Genomic DNA, 19,346 nt, shown 5'->3' on the forward strand with positions numbered 1-19,346 from the left:
TATTTGTTTAATGGTTATATAACCATTTATCCCAGTTAATGAGATTTTAGGTAAAACTAATTATTTTTATTTGACACAAAACGTTTCATATAAATATAGTTTTGAAGTCCCTGATGTAGCTCAGTGTTTCACTGAGCTTTCATGCTGAAGTAGTTGGTTTACAGAGATAGAGTTCTGTATATTGCACATGGATGGCTGTTGTAATGATTTAACCCACACAAATATATTGCGTCGACACAAATCTGCTTATTTCAAATCCCAAGTGGCATACCATTGTACCCGCAACAATGTGCGACATCATCTTGCATGAGAACCGTGAGATATTTTTGAAAAGAGGATTTAACTTTCATAATCCTGCCCAGAGGGTGTCAGAAATCAGCTTCATTTCCATGCAGCTGTTCAGATGTGTCATAGTTCTCTCAGCCAAAATAATCATGTCTCTGGATTGATTTTGACCTGAAGTCAGTATATATGAATGTCAGAGGATGAAGGGGAGGATTGGCATGCGGAGATTTGGGTAATCCTTAAACTCTCGGATGTAAGTTTTGTGTTTTCTTTTGGCCCAGATGGTCATTTGAATGAAACCTACAAGTGTGAAGAGAGCCACTGCCAAAAAATAAAAAATAAAATAAAATAATTGTAGCTTTGTGTATACCAGATAAATCAGCATCACAAAGCTGAGAGCTTTTTGATGGCAGTTGCTCACCTGGAACGCACTGGGTCATGACGGACAGGCTCACCCAAGCACCCACCTGATGGAAAATTTAACCAAAGAGGTGATGGGTCAGGCAGAGGTAGTGGAAATTGTATTACATTTTATTATTTCAATGTTGCTGTTACCTCATATGTGTAGTTGGGACATGATACAAAGTAAAAGAGCCATGTAAAAGGGTTTTTGGATGGATGTGGGAACCTCCGACATTTTGTACCTTTTAAACAAAAAAAAACCTAGGGTCATACACGAGTATCTCTAGCTGTAATGCAATTGAAATTTGACACTCACCTTCACATTTTAAACTGTTAAATGACCAGTGGATGGAGAAATTACCTGCCTCGCATAACTGAAACACAAACAATATGCATCCATGTTTTTATATAATTTATATCAAAGTCCCTTTAAAGGATTAGTTCACTTTCAAATAAAAATTTCCTCATAATTTACTCACCCCCATGTCATCCAAGATGTCCTTCTTTCTTCAGTCAAAAAGAAATTAAGGTTTTTGATGAAAACATTCCAGGATTATTCTCCTTATAGTGGACTTCAATGGCCTCCAAACGGTATAAACGATACCAGACGAGGAATAAGGATCTTATCTAGCAAAACGATCTGTCATTTTCGGAAAAATATGTAAATGTATATGCTTTATATAAACAAACGATCGTCTTCGAAGTGGTTCCGCTTTCCGTATTCTTTAAAACGCTTACGTTGTATGTCCTACGCCTTCCCTATTCTACTTACGGAAAAATGGAACTGGCGCTGCGTTCGTTCCGTAAGTAGACAAAAACCTTAATTTCTTTTCGACTGAAGAAAGAAGGACATGGACATCTTGGATGACACAGGGGTGAGTAAATTATGAGGAAAATTTTATTTGAACGTGAACTAATCCTTTAAGACAAGTCATTTCACTCGGCGGCCATCTTTTTGAATGGGGAAACATCAAAATATCCAAAACTGTTAACTAAGCTTATGATTAAATTAAATTTTTAAAAACACAAATGAAATATGACAACAACAGTATCATAAAAAGCTTGTTTCTTATGTTTAAATAGCATTTAAAAAGTTTTTCAATGCGCATGCACAGTCATGAGCGCTGCTGCAGTGACACGATGACTGTACTAATCAACGATTGGCTCTTTCATTTGGAAGGCGGGGCTTATTCGCCATATTGGGTGTTGCACTTTCTCCCATTCATAAGTAATAATAGGAGTGCCTGTCTTCCTATGAAGTCTTTGTTTATATATTTGTATAAAATAAGACCACTATTGAAGGTACTTCTGTTTTGATTAATATATTACATTTTCAAAGTGATACCAGATTTTTGGACCACACTGTAACCTATGTGGTGTTAATTAAAACAGAAACATCACGTACCACAAAAATAATTAGTGCATAGTTGACTTGTTTCTCTCCATAAGCTGTAAAACATAAAGGTATGTTTAATGTATCAAACTGAAGTGAATATTAAATAGGTTTATCTCTTCTGGTACTCACATGGTGGTGTGTAGAGAGGATGATTGATGTAGTACGCTAACCATGCTGCAAAACCCCAGTAATATGCACAATTCTGTGAATTCAGAGAATCACCAGTCAACACAATCATACGGAAGAGGATTAGGGCCAAGCAATAATAATAAAAATAAAACCATCTCGAGATTAAAGTTGTTAAATTTCGAGAAAAAAGTCGAAATAAAATGTTGAGAATAAACTCGTTAAATTTAACGAATTTGTTCTCGTAATTTAACGACTTTTTCTCATAATTTAATGACTTTATTCTCAACATTTTATCTCGACTTTTTTCATGAAATGTAACATTTTTCTCATAATTTAACGAATTTGTTCTCGTAATTTAACAACTTTTTTCTCGTAATTTAACAAGTTTATTCTCAACATTTTATCTCGACTTTTTTTCTCAAAATGTAACGAGTTTTTTTCTCGTTATTTAACGAGTTTATTCTCAACATTTTATCTCGACTTTTTCTCGAAATTTAAAGGTCCCGTTTTTCGTGGTTTTTTGAAGCTTTGATTGTGTTTATAGTGTGCAATATAACATGTGTTCATGTTTCGCGTGTAAAAAAACACAGTATTTTTCACATAATTTACTTATCTGTATACCGCTGTTTCCACTGTCATAAAAACGGGCTGATGACTTCCTTGTTCTATGAAGTCCCTCCTTCAGAAATACATAACGAGTTCTGATTGTGCCAGCGGTTCCTGTGTTGTGATTCGACAGCAGTTTAGCGCATCTTGCCCGGAAAGGTCACGCCTCTTACCATAACGTGGAGATGCACGCGCTCAGTGTTATTGTAAATATGTCTTTAATTTTACCCTATCAATTTGAGCCGGAATCAGACCCGGTGATTGGACTGCGGGATGAAAATAACAGCGTTTCGACGACATGGCGACAAACACACTCTACAAACGCAACTCTTGTGTATTCCTGTGGGCGGAGGTTAGTCAAAAAACTGTTTTAGTGACGTCATTAAAGAAGGAAGTAGAGGGATGTAGTCCAAACTGGCCGTTCGATGTCTGTTAAATAAAATATCTCGCTTGGCATTGAACTTTGAGCTTTAAAATTGTACAGATTTTATTTATACTCTAACAACAACAACATTACACACTAACTAAAGTTTGAAACATGGGATCATGAAGAACGGGACCTTTAATGTTTTTTTTTCTCGTAATTTAATGAGTTTATTCTCAACATTTTATCTCAACTTTTTTCTCGAAATGTAACGAGTTTTTTTCTCGTAATTTAACGAGTTTATTCTCAACATTTTATCTCAACTTTTTTTCTTGAAATTTAACGAGTTTATTCTCAACATTTTATCTCGACTTTTTTCTTGAAATTTAATGTTTTTTTTCTCGTAATTTAACGAGTTTATTCTCAACATTTTATCTCGACTTTTTCTCGAAATTTAACAAGTTTTTTCTCGTAATTTAACGAGTTTATTCTCAACATTTTATCTCAACTTTTTTTCTCGTAATTTAACAAGTTTATTCTCAACATTTTATCTAGACTTTTTTCTTGAAATTTAATGTTTTTTTCTCGTAATTTAACGAGTTTATTCTCAACATTTTATCTCGACTTTTTCTCGAAATTTAACAAGTTTTTTCTCGTAATTTAACGAGTTTATTCTCAACATTTTATCTCGACTTTTTTCTTGAAATTTAATGTTTTTTTTCTCGTAATTTAATGAGTTTATTCTCAACATTTCATCTTGACTTTTTTCTCGAAATTTAACGAGTTTTTTTCTCGTAATTTAACGAGTTTATTGTCAACATTTTATCTCAACTTTTTTTCTCGAAATTTAACGAGTTTATTCTCAACATTTTATCTCGACTTTTTTCTTGAAATTTAATGTTTTTTTTCTCGTAATTTAACAAGTTTATTCTCAACATTTTATCTCGACTTTTTTCTTGAAATTTAATGTTTTTTTTCTCGTAATTTAACAAGTTTATTCTCAACATTTTATCTCAACTTTTTTTCTCGAAATTTAACGAGTTTATTCTCAACATTTTATCTCGACTTTTTTCTTGAAATTTAATGTTTTTTTTCTCGTAATTTAACGAGTTTATTCTCAACATTTTATCTCGACTTTTTCTCGAAATTTAACAAGTTTTTTCTCGTAATTTAACGAGTTTATTCTCAACATTTTATCTCAACTTTTTTTCTCGTAATTTAACAAGTTTATTCTCAACATTTTATCTCGACTTTTTTCTTGAAATTTAATGTTTTTTTCTCGTAATTTAACGAGTTTATTCTCAACATTTTATCTCGACTTTTTCTCGAAATTTAACAAGTTTTTTCTCGTAATTTAACGAGTTTATTCTCAACATTTTATCTCGACTTTTTTCTTGAAATTTAATGTTTTTTTTCTCGTAATTTAATGAGTTTATTCTCAACATTTTATCTTGACTTTTTTCTTGAAATTTAATGTTTTTTTTCTCGTAATTTAACAAGTTTATTCTCAACATTTTATCTCAACTTTTTTTCTCGAAATTTAACGAGTTTATTCTCAACATTTTATCTCGACTTTTTTCTTGAAATTTAATGTTTTTTTCTCGTAATTTAACAAGTTTATTCTCAACATTTTATCTCGACTTTTTTCTTGAAATTTTATGTTTTTTTTCTCGTAATTTAACAAGTTTATTCTCAACATTTTATCTTGACTTTTTTCTCGCAATTTAACGAGTTTTTTTCTCGTAATTTAACGAGTTTATTCTCAACATTTTATCTCGACTTTTTTTCTAGAAATTTAACAAGTTTTTTCTCGTAATTTAACGAGTTTATTCTCAACATTTTATCTTGACTTTTTTCTCGCAATTTAACGAGTTTTTTTCTCGTAATTTAACGAGTTTATTCTCAACATTTTATCTCGACTTTTTTTCTAGAAATTTAACGAGTTTTTTTCTCGTAATTTAACGAGTTTATTCTCAACATTTTATCTCGACTTTTTTCTTGAAATTTAATGTTTTTTTCTCGTAATTTAACAAGTTTATTCTCAACATTTTATCTTGACTTTTTTCTCGAAATTTAACAAGTTTTTTTCTTGTAATTTAACGAGTATATTCTCAACATTTTATCTCGACTTTTTTTCTCGAAATTTAACACGTTTTTTCTCGTAATTTAACGAGTTTATTCTCAACATTTTATCTTGACTTTTTTTCTCGAAATTTAACGAGTTTTTTCTCGTAATTTAACGAGTTTATTCTCAACATTTTATCTCGACTTTTTTCTCGAAATTTACAAGTTTTTTCTCGTAATTTTATGAGTTTATTCTCAACATTTTATCTCAACTTTTTTTCTTGAAATTTAACGAGTTTATTCTCAACATTTTATCTCGACTTTTTTCTTGAAATGTAATGGTTTTTTTCTCGTAATTTAACGAGTTTATTCTCAACATTTTATCTCAACTTTTTTTCTCGTAATTTAACACGTTTTTTCTTGTAATTTAACAAGTTTATTTGCAACATTTTATCTCGACTTTTTTTTTCGAAATTTAATGCGTTTTTTCTCGTAATTTAACAACTTTAATCTCAAGATGGTTTTATTTTTTTATTATTGCTTGGCCCTAATCCTCTTCCGTACAATCATAATTGCATTGTTTAATTGGTAAAATTGCTCAGAAAATGTCTGAACTGTATTCAATGATCATTTTACTGTGTCTTTCTGAAGTAAACAAGGGTGACAAATTACTTCTCAGACTAATTTTCATTTGGCACAGTAGAAAACCAGACCACTTGTGACCGAACACTCACCCTTACAGTGGCTCTGAGAGGCATCGTGCCTTGAGAAAACCGATGCACAAATACTGTTTCGAATAGCCTCTTAATATAGTGAAAGGAGTGACAAGCACAAGCCAGTCTGAAGAGAAAATGAAAATTGTGTTATTTACTCTTACTTACTTACTTTTCTATGGAGCACAAAAGGTGATTTTTTTTTAAAGAATGTACCTGACCACAGTATGAGAGCTGGAGGTGAAGGTGTATTTGTGGGTATAGATGTACGGGACACGGACATAGAAGAGGAGATATATCAGAAGGGGACCAGTGTACTCCGCCAGAAAAACCTGCAGAGAATTGATGTATTTAAAGATCGTATGTTTGATACTGTCAGAATTACATTTTGCAAATCTCCAGCACTCTTACCATCGTCCATCCCAGTTGTGGGCCGAGGTCTCTAAAATACATGGTCGCCGAGGTCCCGACAGGCAGATTCTGTAGTACATCATCATCTCTCAGTGCTTTTCCTTCTAAAAACCACAAATGCAGAGCTAGATTTGCTACTGTTAAAGTTTTAGGTAAATGTAGGTTTTGGTCCTGCTGCATCAAAGCAGCTCGCACTCATCTTGCTTTCTGAAACCTGAAAATGCTGCCTTGAAAAGCACTACAGAGGTAGCATGAGATCAAGGCACATCCTGTCTACTTAGTTGCCTTCATCTGGTCAGTTTTTAAAAGCAGCATAGATGAAGAATCTCCCTCAATTCAATGTGCTGCTTTAGCAATTGGTGGAAATGGAGCAGATAAAAGAACTTCTATAATTCCATTTCTACTAAGGAATAAGCAAGTCCTGAAATATTTTCTTGGTTATCTCTAAAGAAACAGAGATGAGGACTGAATAAGCGTGTGGTTATAATTATGGATGAAATATTGAATTCCACAGCCATACTATAGTAAGCATAAAAGGATATCTTCTGGATTTTTTTTGTTTTTGTAGATATACTCACTGGGGTCCAGCCTCAGAGCTTGTCTAGCTGGATACCATTTGGGATCTGACAGCGAGACAGAAAAATCATATTACATACATTTTTCGGATGTGCAAAAGAAAAAAATAATAATGTAACTACTTTATCATCAAATATTAAGTCATAAAAAGAGGCTGAAGATATTGGATAATTTAATCACTGAATTTTCAATAATGAAATATATATAGACAGATATTCTACCTAGCAAATAACATTTGTGTTAAACATATTAAACATTATACCTGTCCTACGATTAAATTTCAAATAAAGTACATAATTGTTTATCACGTGCTCTGGAATACTTGATTTTGATTGGTCAATCGAGGCATTCGGGTATTTCCAGAGCCTTGGCTCTGCATATTTCCTAATATTAACCACCACCCCATAACAACGCGTAACTGCAATAAATCAGGTACCGAATAAAGTACCCGTTAAAAGGCCTTTCATCCAACAGAATAGCTAAGCGGACCCATTTGACCGGCGCAACTATCAAACGCGGACCATACAAACACAACTGGCGCCATCGTTTGTCTCAGGTATCGATTTTACTGAAAATAACTTAAAGGGTTAGTTCACCCTAAAATGAAAATTTTGTCATCATTTACTCACCCTCATGTTGTTTCAAACCTGTAAGACTTTCATTCATCTTCGGAACATAAATTAAGATGTTTTGAATGATTTACTGTCTGTCCATTAGCAGCCTATGCAACAACCACTTTGACGCTTTAAAAAGTTCATAAAGAGATCGTAAAACTAATCCATATGAATTGAGCGGTTTAGTCCAAATTTTCTGAAGAGACACTGATCGTTTTATATGATGAACAGATTTTATTTGAAACTAAATTACCTTTTATTTACTATGGAAAGCACGCTCTTCACGTTGTTGCCGCATTAGCACATCGGGTGTAATTTTTCTAATAATTCAAAGGCCCACCATCAATTCCTTATTAAATAAACATCGACAGGGTGATGAGGACTCTTGAGGCCGAGAAGAGGTAAAATGTAACCTTTCATAATTGACCAGGTAAAATGACAATAATACAATGCCACTGTGAGGTAAAACTTACATGACTTGTAAAACAAACTCTTAATGTCACCTATGCTTGAATGGGGTTCAACCTGCATTAAAAACAAAATAAAATAATTCACCATAAAAAATGTATAGCTGCAGTGCAGCAGTCACTGTCATTGATAGTAGTAAAATCTGCTTACCTTGTCAAGAAAACAGAGTTGTTCTTTGGTATTTGAATCTAGGATTTCAACCTGGAAGATTAAAGTAATAAATCAATAGCTGCATGGCAAAGACACTATGAAGTATACTTTTTTTTTTTTTTTTTTAATTCAGTCAACATAAATCAAGTTAATTCACTGAAGGTCTGGCCTCAGGGTGAAGCTGCCCATAACTTCTCCCAGAATTTTCTGCTTCAAAGATGCATCACATAACTGACAACTGAGAAAAGCAATCAAATCTAGCTGTTTACATAGTTTCATATTAATAGAAAATAATGAGAGTTTAAAGGGTTAGTTCACCCAAAAATTGTAATCATGTCATTAATTACTCACCCTCATGTAGTTCCACACCTGTAAGACCTTTGTTCGTCTTCGGAACACAAATTAAGATATTTTTGATGAAATCCGCGAGCTTTCTTGCCTCCAATAGACTGCAATGTTATTATCTCTTTCAAGACCCAGAAAGGTAAAGACATTGCTAAAATAGTCCATGTGACTACAGTGGTTCATATGAACAGTATAGGAAACAAAAGAAACTGTTGAATAAAGTCGTTATTTTTGTTTGTTTTTTGCGCACAAAATGTATTCTCGTCGCTTCATAACATTAAAGGAACACTCCACTTTTTTTGAAAATAGGCTCATTTTCCAACTCCCCTAGAGTGAAACAGTTGAGTTACCGTTTTCGAATCCATTGAGCCGATCTCCGGGTCTGGCGGTACCACTTTTAGCATAGCTTAGCATAATTCATTGAATCTGATTAGACCATTAGCATCTCGCTCAAAAATGACCAAAGAGTTTCAATATTTTTCCTATTTAAAACTCTTCTGTAGTTACATCATGTACTAAGACCGACGGAAAATGAAAAGTCGTGATTTTCTATGCCGATATGGCTAGGAACTTGCCTGGCAAGGCCAGACTGATATATCTTCTACAAGATATATCAGTCTGGTCAGTCCGCCCTCCGTCGCGATTCGAGTCAACTTCAAACCGTACCGTGCAATCAGATTCGTTTATTTCAGTGACACAAACAGCGTCACTCTAGTGCGGCGAAAGTCCCTTCAATATCAACAAAGATTGGGCACGGGAGACCCGAGAGTTTGTTCTATTCAGCCGTGAATTCAGTTTTAAATGACCAAAAACACATTAATTATTTACTTTTCGCTGTTAACTCTCTTGTCGCTTTGCTAACGTCATATCCGCCCTTCTCTGATTGGTTTACTCCGCTTAATGTTTGCTTGGATTGGCTCCGCCCTAGAAATCGAATTGATTCAATGGCCGACCAGACTCATCTGCTGGTACAGTGGTGAGGCTGGATTTTCCAGGCAAGCTAGGAACTATACTCTCATTCCGGCGTAATAACCAAGGAACTTTGCTGCCGTACCATGGGTGCAGCAGGCGCAATGATATTACGCAGCGTCTCTCACAAATATCTCCATTGTTGCAAAGGCACACTCCCTGTATAAGCAGGGGGTCACAGCCGCTGCGTAATATCATTGCGCCTGCTGCACTCATGGTACGGCAGCAAAGTTTCTTAATTATTACGCCGGAATGAGAGTATAGTTCCTAGCCATATCAGCCTAGAAAATCACAGCTCTTCATTTTCCGTCGGTCTTTGTACACGATGTAACTACAGAAGAGTCAAGTTTTAAATAGGAAAAATATTGAAACTCTTTGGTCATTTTTTTGAGCGAGATGCTAACGGTCTAATCAGATTCAATGAACTATGCTAAGCTATGCTAAAAGTGGTACCGCCAGATCCGGAGATCGGCTAAATGGATTCGAAAACGGTAAAACTTAACTGTTTAACTCTAGGGGAGTTGGAAAATGAGCCTATTTTCAAAAAAAAGTGGAGTGAATCACTGTGGTCACATGGACTATTTTAACAATGTCTTCACTACCTTTCTGGGCCTTGAAAGTGGTAATAACGTTGCAGTCTATCAGAGGTCAGAAAGCTGTGTTCCGAAGATGAACGAAGATCTTACGGGTTTGGAACTACATGAGGGTGAGTAATTAATAACAGAATTTTAATTTTTGGGTGAACTAACCCTTTAAGGAATAATTTGCAACACGTCTCCCCTTGAGTGATCGCAAAAGACGTGCTGTGAAGTGAACCAATTCATTCTAACACAGCTTTTGTGTAGGCTATCGCAGAAGCCAATGAGCGCCTAATGAGGACGGCACAGTCCAGACACTGTTTATTGATCAGAGCTTCTGTTTTGACAGGTCTGGCCCTGTTTAGCTCATTGTATTCACTTCATCAATCATCCCAAAACAACACTCTCCGCCATTATCTGTTTCCGACCAGTCTGAGCTCTGAATTCCGCAGATGCATCTTATCACAGTACAGGGATCTTTTTAATCTTAATTAAAAGGTGTCAGCGTTGATCTACAGAGTATGCACTGCGAGTTGAGTCTGCTGCAATTTGCCTTGAAAGCACTACATATTGTGGAGCTCAGCAGAGCTGTCACCCTGAAACTGCTCTTATACTGGCTAGTGTAATAATCTTCTAATGGACACATAGCCTAATGCTCAACTTAAAGAAATAATCCCAGTGGAGTGGTTGACGTTATTCTACTGAACTGATGTTGATCCACTTGTCTAAATTCAACAGGGAGATTACTAAACTCTTACACTTTTTATGGCAGGAGTGAAAACATCATTATCATTGAAAACTCTGAGCTGTGTACTTGTAAGTACAATAAATTATATAAATATTCAATAAAGCAAACATCACTCTACTATCACTCACATTATATAATTTATAATATAACTAGATTCATCATAGCACATCCTAATCTGGTTTGAAAATCTGCTTAAAATTTGATTATCTCATTCTGAACCTGTTTTATTTAAGAGATGACGTGTAACTTCATATGAGGTGAGAAATTTCCAAATACACTTATTTTCACTCTGCCTTTTCTTATAGTTAACTATACGACTCACTCACCGTCATACTTGTGTATAAAGACCAAGCAGTAAAATCGTCCTGTTTTCAATCAGGCAGAGTAATCAATAAAGCACTCTGTGGATTTCTGAGTGCTATTGACAGGACGTCCTGCTTCTGTTACACCCATCCCCCCAGTACTGTAAATACAGCAGTAATGATGAGGAATGTACCAGGCTCAAACATGACATTATTCTGCATCCACACTGTAAGCTCGATTTTGTCCATTTTCTATCTTTGCTTTCATCTTTCTGACAGAAAACAGTTTAGTACATTACATTTAAATGTTTGATTCCTGTACATTTAATTTGAAAGTTGTTTAATGTTAGTTTATATAGAGCGTATGTTAATCAATAACATAGCAGTCTCTGGTGGTGTTTACAGTAGGCAGTGGAAATGCCTGAGAGGGTTATTAATCCTCCTCAGATGACAGGCCTGTCGGTTATGTGCTGAATTATATTTACTTGTTTATGTTCAGCAAGCGTAAAATTAAAGCAAACCAGCGTACAGCAGATTTGCTCTTACAGTATGACACCCGATTGGAGGAACTGAGGGCTGACGTAAAACAAAAATTCTGTGATTGTTTTTAATTAGCCTGATATTTAACATATTTAATCACTTTTACCATCACTTATATTTATGGTTAGATCATGGATTTGTTCAAATTCATGTTATATAAATTTAAAACCAGAAGGTTGTCAGATTTAGGCATGTTCTGGTTAACCCACACACAGTGAAGGATCTCTTCCCTTGTATTGTTAATGAAGGAATGAGGCTATTTACTCTTTAGAAACAGAAATAAATGGCCTTCGACACCCATCATTTAAAGTTTGTACAAAAAGCATGTAATCTTGTAAATAAACTTGACGCCTTACCTCAAAAAATATTGTTCTGCTCATTCCGGGGCCCTTGTCTGACGTAATGTAATGTCCCCCACAGTTGGACAGGCAGCTCCGTCCTTTCCTGTGGTTATGCCAGTGTTAATTCTCCATTCTAACCATTCTCACTCTCCATCTCCCCTCCCACACTCACCCCCTCCTACTGCTTTCTTCTGTCTTTTTTCTCCCATCTTTAATCTCCTGCTCTTTCTGTCTGAATAGAGCATATACTTTCTTGAGACCTGCCTTGGTCTGTAATCTTGTCCTTGGTGTGTCTGCAGACCTTATCCCAATGTTAATCCGTGATTTCTACCAGTGTTTTAGATGAACACTTTTTAAAAACTAAAATAACAGTGCTAAATGATAGATAGATAGATAGATAGATAGATAGATAGATAGATAGATAGATTTGTATAAAATCTGCTCAAAGTAATCAAGAGATAAGAGTAAAATGTGTTGTGTAGCCTGATAGTGGCTACTTTGGCAACATTTTTTCTGCTGTGCACTTCAAACACTAAGCTTTATAATCTGCCTACACTACAATACAACTGCCTGCAATATACTTTAGTGCCATCTAATTTGTGCAGAGGGAGGCATGGTTCAATCTAAATGTTATATCAGCGCCCTTTTCTCTCCGCAATGCTTAATACGCCTGAGATGTGACAATGTCCGGATATTATAAACTCATCAATTAAATGACATTAAAAAAAAAAAATAATAATAATAAAATATATATATATTTGTTTAAAAGACCTCCGAAGAACAGGCGAATCTCAACATAACACAGACTGTTACGTAACAGTCGGGATCATTAATATGTACGCCCCCAATATTTGCATATGCCAGCCCATGTTCAAGGCATTACACAAGGGCAGAACGTCTGGATATGTGCACAGCAGAATCATCAGACTAGGTAAGCAAGCAAGAACAATAGCGAAAAATGGCAGATGAAGCAATAATAACTGACATGATCCGTGATATCATGATATTTTTAGTGATATTTGTGAATTGTCTTTCTAAATGTTTCGTTAGCATGTTGCTAATGTACTGTTAAATGTGGTTAAAGTTACCATCGTTTCTTACTGTATTCACGGAGACAAGAGAGCCGTCGTTATTTCCATTTTTAAACACTTGCAGTCTGTATAATTCATAAACAACTTCATTCTTTATAAATCTCTCCAACAGTGTAGCATTAGCCGTTAGCCACAGAGCATATAGCCTCAAACTCATTCAGAATCAAATGTAAACATCCAAATAAATACAATACTCGCATGATCCGATGTATGCATGCAGCATGCATGACGAACATCTTGTAAAGATCCATTTTGAGGGTTATATTAGCTGTGTGAACTGTGTTTATGCTGTTCAAGGCAAGCGCGAGCTCCGGGGGTGGGGGAGCACGAGAATTAAAGGGGCCGCAACCTATACACTGCGTTCCAAATTATTATGCAAGTGACATATCAGTAAGATTTCAGTACAATAAACATTCAGATTTTAGTTTTTCTAAGAAAAGGTTTGTTTGTTTATTTATCCATGTCTTTTTAGATAACTGGTATCAATCTCAGACAAAATAATTTGCCAGGTCTATGGAAACCCTACTTAGAGGTTGTTCCACATTATTAAGCAAGTCACAGTTCTCATGCAATATGGGGAGGAAGAAAGATCTTTCCGAAGATGAAAAGCATGAAATGGTGCAATGTTGTGCAAAAGGCATGAAAACAACTAATATTGTGTGAAAACTGAATGGAGATTATCAAATAATCATAAGATCTGCGAGTGATTTAGAGCACAGCAGAACTCGGTCAGATAAAGGGTTATTAAGGAAAGTTCCTGTCAAAAAACGTAATTGCATTAAAAGGGCAGCTATAAAAAAAAGCCAGTGTTGAGCAGCAAACAGGTATTTGAAGCTGCTAGTGTCTCTGGAGTCTCGAGAAGCTCTCCATGCAGGCTGGCTGTTGTGCGTAAAGATGCATTTTAGCCACCCCTAATCAAACCTCACAAAGAGAAACATTTACAGTGGGTTTAGAAATACATGAAGACTCATTTTTAAATAGTTTTATTCACTGACTAATGCCTTACTACAATAGATGGTCTAAATGGATGGATTTCTGGGTGGTTGGTGAATGGCCACCACGTTCCAACAAGACTGCGACGTCAGCAAGGAGCTGGTGGGTGATGATTTGTGCTGGAATATTGGGAAGTGAGATAGAGGGTATTTAAATGACTTTTGCAAGATATGTGGAGTTCATAACTTGCCATTTTCAGCTATGGTATAAAAAGGAGGATAGTGCCTTCTGAAATGCAATGCACTATGCACTATTCCATGCTGCAAAAAACACCACAGCAATAAAACTGTTTGAAAATGTATTTCTACACTCACTGTAAATGTTTCTCTTTGTGAGGTTTGGTTAGTGGTGGCTAAAATGCATCTTTACGCACAACTGCCAGCCTGCATGGTGAGCTTCTTGAGACTCCAGAGACACCAGCAGCTTCAAATACCTGTTTGCTGCTCAACACTGGCTTTTTTTATAGCTGCCCTTTTAATACAATTAATTTTTTTGACAGGAACTTTCATTAATAAGCCTTTATCTGACCGAGTTCTGCTGTGCTCTAAATCACTCACAAATCTAATGATAATTTGATAATCTCCATTCAGTTTTCACACAATATTAGTTGTTTTCATGCCTTTTGCACAACATTGCACCATTTCATGCTTTTCATCTTCAGAAAGATCTTTCTTCCTCCCCATATTGCATGAGAACTGTGACTCGCTTAATAATGTGGAACCGCCTCTAAGTAGGGTTTCCATAGACCTGGCAAATTATTTTGTCTGAGATTGATGCCAGTTATCTAAAAAGACATGGATAAATAAACAAACAAACATTTTCTTAGAAAAACTAAAATCTGAATGTTTATTCTACTGAAATCTTACTGATATGTCACTTGCATAATAATTTGGAACGCAGTGTATATCGGTGCGTATAGTTAATGATGCCCCAAAATAGGCAGTTAAAAAATGAATTAAAAAAAAATCTTTGGGGTATTTTGAGCCGAAACTTTACAGACACATTCAGGGGACACCTTAGACTTATATTACATCTTTTAAAAAGAAGTTCTAGGGCACCTTTAATTACTCACTCTTGTGTCAAAGATCTTCGTTCATCTTCGAAACACAAATTAAGATCTTTTTGATGAAATCTGAGAGGTATCTGACTCCTCCATAGAGATCTAAAGCAACTACCACTCCAAGGTCCGGAAAGGTAGTAAAGACATCATTAAAGTACTCCATGTGACTCCAGTGGCTTAAACTCAATTTTATGAAACTACGTGAATGCTTTGTTTGTGCAAAAGAAAACATAATTTTCCACTTTATTTACAAAATAATATTATCCGAAGCATTCCCACAAAAATGTCATCTCTCGCGCGAACACGAAACGCATGCATAGTGATGCTCTCGTGAACACTCGCGCATGTGCGTTGTGCTGACGCATTAGTCTAAACACAACACACGTGTCGTGAAGCTCTCGTGAACGTGCATTGCAGATCAATATTTTTGTGGTAAATTATGTTTTTGTGTTGCATTTCAACAGGCCTTTTCTGTCTTTGTTGTCAATTGAGTCTGGTCACGTCAAGTGGCTTAGACATGGTGACTGAAGCTTGACTCTTTTTTTCAAGTGTAGTGCAGAGGCAAAGGGCCCTTGGTCTCAGCCCAGCAAACTCAGAGTGCAAAGCATGTATTCAGAAAGCTGCCAGCACTTCAGAGAGCTCACATACAGTATCTGTTGTGCTGACCACGTTCAGTGTCCATGACAGCGTCTGCTGCCGTTCTGAACTGTAACAACCATAGATAGATAGATTAATTTTTATTCTGCAGAATTCCATCTCTCAAGGTCAGATTGGCTCCCCTATCATGATGGGAATCCTCTATTTCTCATCTTTTTCACGTCTTGCTCAGCCACACAGGCAACTCCCCTCACAGAATCTCTGACCCAGCTGCCATTGAGATGTGAAGTTCAGTTGAAGAGACACTCTGAATTGCCAAAGGCACTCAGGCCACTTCAGGGAAAGTGAACAGGAAGTCAGCTGAGAGAAAGAGTTCCTCTTCAGCACTCAAGGACAAAATGAGCACAAGTACAGCTCAGAGAGTGTTTATTTGATAAAGGGCTGTGTAACAACTTCATAAGAGTCTAACTGACAAACAGCATGAAATATGAAGGTATTGGTGAATTTATTCAAAACAAGGGAGGCGAGCAGGAAAAGATCTTTTGACATTAAAAGTACTTTGCCACTAGATGGTGCTGTAATCTTGTTAAAACATCTGCGATTTCCCTAATCCTTCAACTGTGGAGAAACTTAGAAAGTGCCTTCATATACTTGGAGCTATTGGTTAAAATGTCTGTTTATCTCAGTGGCAGTTTATGTGGCTGATGCAGGACTAATTGTGAATGCATGCTAAACGGTGTAATTATGGCATCTACCAACAGGGGCTAATTGGGCCATGCTAATCAGCCAAACCCTGAACCCTAGGGTCCTTCATCTTTGAAAGAACTCTAAAAATGGCCTTCTGAAAGTGTTTTTGGTGTTATAAAAATTGCAAATGAACATTTAGGTCTTTAGTTGAAGGTTTAATTAATTAATTATTTAAAAAAAAAATGTATTATTCCAGTTCACAGCAGTCAAGAGTTATGGCCTTGACCCTACAAATCTAATTTTGCTGCTTAATATCTGCTTAGCATCTCAAAGCACTGCCAATTTCAGTTGCCAGGTAAGGAATCAGTTTTGATTTAAAATCTGCCCTGATTATCTTTAATAATAGAAAACTTAATAATCCGGCAATATAATCAAAAAAATGAACTCAATGTAATTTTAAAGCCCGTAATAATGACGCTTTTGTGAAGCTGACATTTTAATTTGAACATTTTCAATAATTCATTTAATCATTCTGAATAATGTCTGGCTGTTTTTGACATTATGGGAAGACCATTTCCCTGAAAGTTGAAGATTTTTTTTTTTGAAAGCTGCCATCTGTATTCTTTGTTTTCAGCTCTTGCTTATCTATTTGAACCATGTATTGTGCTGGTGCTGCCTTTGGGTAATTTATGTTATTTATGATGTATGATGGTGTTTGTTTTAGCCCACGGCTTTGTTGCATATCTATAAGCCTCCATGTTCTTTGGTGTTCCCTTTTGATCTTAGTGAGATGTCTGCCGTCTCTCACTCTGTTTTGTTATCTTTGATAGGATTTCAATCTTGAGGCTTGTGAAGTGTCAGTGTTTTGTTTCACATCTCTCTAGTAATTTTGCCTGAACTCATACAGGCTTCATCCAAACTAACCAACACCTGTTCATTTGCTTCCCTCACCATCTGTGTGCTTTCCATTGGACTGTTTAAGATGGCTCATTAGAGAAAATCCATATAGATCTGAGGTGCTGAGTGTTTCCTGGTAGGTGCGTTTTGGCTGCAGTGGATGGAGCGCTAAATTAAATTTTCATGGAGGGCCTGAGGAAGGCTAATTGCTGCCTCATCTTAATGTCACCGAGACCAACGTGAATAAAAAGAGCTGATACGGCACTAGAAGCAACCGTTGTGCTTCACGCCAGTTTCCCTTCGTCAGTACAAGGGACTTAACTTAATTTGTAAATTAATGTTAGTGAGCTGGCACAGCAGGGAAATCCCTCTAGTGTTCCTTGTTTTAGGGAGACTTTTATTGGACTCATTTTATGTTCACCTCAGCTCAGAAATTGCAGGATTTACTTTTTGTCTATCCAAGTGATTTGTTTTGTTCTTTTGTGCCAATGTTTGGCTGAAAAAGAGTACTGTCATTAAAGCACTGAAATAATTTTTATTTTTATTTTTTTATGGTGTAAGCAAACGAGTTCACTATTTCTCATTCAAAACAACCATGTTGACATCTCCATCTTTGAGAGCCGGCTATCAAAAATATGTTCTAAGAATGTTTTGCTAATGTTAATTAAGTCTTGAAAACATTTCTGAACATTCTCTGAATGTTTTTTTTTAATGTATTTTAAATGTTTATGCAAGTATTAAGGGAACATTCCATTTTATCATTTTGCAAACATTATGGGAATGTTACTTTTGAATGTTCTCTGAACATTCTGAACAAACCCTGCGGCTCGTGACGACACATTGATGTCCTGAGACACGAAACGATCGGTTTGTGCGAGAAACCGAACAGTATTTATATCATTTTTTCCGGCTAGTGAGGTCTGAATGCGCTCTAACAACGGAAGTGATGTCTCGCACTCATTGAAGAAAAGCGCGAGAGATCAGTTCCGTCATCAGAATGCGTTTTCTGACCTCACCAACCGGATGTGGAGAGCAGTTGGACATAGTGGTGTTTTAGAGGTAAAAAATGATATAAATACTGTTCGGTTTCTCGCACAAACCGATCGTTTCATGTCTTAGGACATCAATGTGTCGTCACGAGCAGCAGGGTTTAATTTGGATTTGTCTGTGCATGGTTTTTTTTTACTCTTATAGACGAAGTTCCCATTGCCATGCATTATAAGACTGACAGACCGCAACGGTTGGAGTTAAAAATCATCATTTGTGTTCTACTGAAGAAACAAAGTCACCTACATCTTGGATGCCCTGGGGGTAAGCAGATAAACATCAAATTTCCATTTTTGGGTGATCTCTTTAAGCACAAAAAGCAGTGAAAAACAACTCAATTTAATAGCGAGAAGCGGCCTTATGTGCACGCACTTTGGGGGCGTGAGCACAAAATCTGCGGAAATGAGTAAAATTATGTGCAATGCACGCAATCCCATGCCGAAATTCAAGCCCTGTAACACCAACAATATTCATCTGGAGCAAATGAAACAGGTGAGTGAGAGGAGGCGGGTTTGCGGGAGTCGCTGTCAGAGAGACGAGACAAGCGAGAAAGCGCAGCTGGTGTCGTGTATCTATTCTGCGGAAAATTAGTATTGGAAGCGTTTCAGATATTTCAGTATCGATATGTATCGAAAAAAATATATTTTTGATAACACTTAGTTTATTATTACAGATGCCTTTTTAAAAGAATACAATTGAAAAATGTATATATTATATATGAAATTCAAATTCAATCCACCTGCATTTGGCAGGTATTAATGTAAAAAACATTTCAGAAAAAAAGTTGCATGAATAATGCATAAATAATGTTTTTTGTGCTAATGTTTTGCGAACATTATTAAAGGTGCCATAGATTATGTTTTTAAAAGATGTAATATAAGTCTAAGGTGTCCCCTGAATGTGTCTGTGAAGTTTCAGCTCAAAATAACCCATAGATTTTTTTTTTATTAATTTTTTTAACTGCCTATTTTGG

The 19,346-nt window shown here is 35.8% G+C and overlaps 1 protein-coding gene across 1 annotated transcript; it reads right to left on the reverse strand.

The window, feature by feature from the left end:
* Positions 1 to 94: 94 nt before the first annotated feature.
* On the reverse strand, positions 95 to 12,122 carry tecrl2a (trans-2,3-enoyl-CoA reductase-like 2a). The gene is made up of 13 exons (XM_048174843.1): positions 12,017 to 12,122; positions 8,179 to 8,229; positions 8,034 to 8,085; positions 6,949 to 6,993; positions 6,371 to 6,474; positions 6,176 to 6,291; positions 5,981 to 6,086; positions 2,213 to 2,285; positions 2,093 to 2,136; positions 1,004 to 1,061; positions 841 to 929; positions 707 to 752; positions 95 to 606 (listed from the first exon to the last, which is right to left on the reverse strand). Exons 1-13 carry the CDS (start codon positions 12,038 to 12,040, stop codon positions 479 to 481), a joined length of 936 nt encoding a protein of 311 aa, XP_048030800.1. The 5' UTR covers positions 12,041 to 12,122; the 3' UTR covers positions 95 to 478.
* Between the last annotated feature and the right edge of the window lie 7,224 nt (positions 12,123 to 19,346).

This window comes from Megalobrama amblycephala, linkage group LG22 (assembly GCF_018812025.1).
Source record: "Megalobrama amblycephala isolate DHTTF-2021 linkage group LG22, ASM1881202v1, whole genome shotgun sequence".
NCBI lineage: Eukaryota > Metazoa > Chordata > Actinopteri > Cypriniformes > Xenocyprididae > Megalobrama > Megalobrama amblycephala.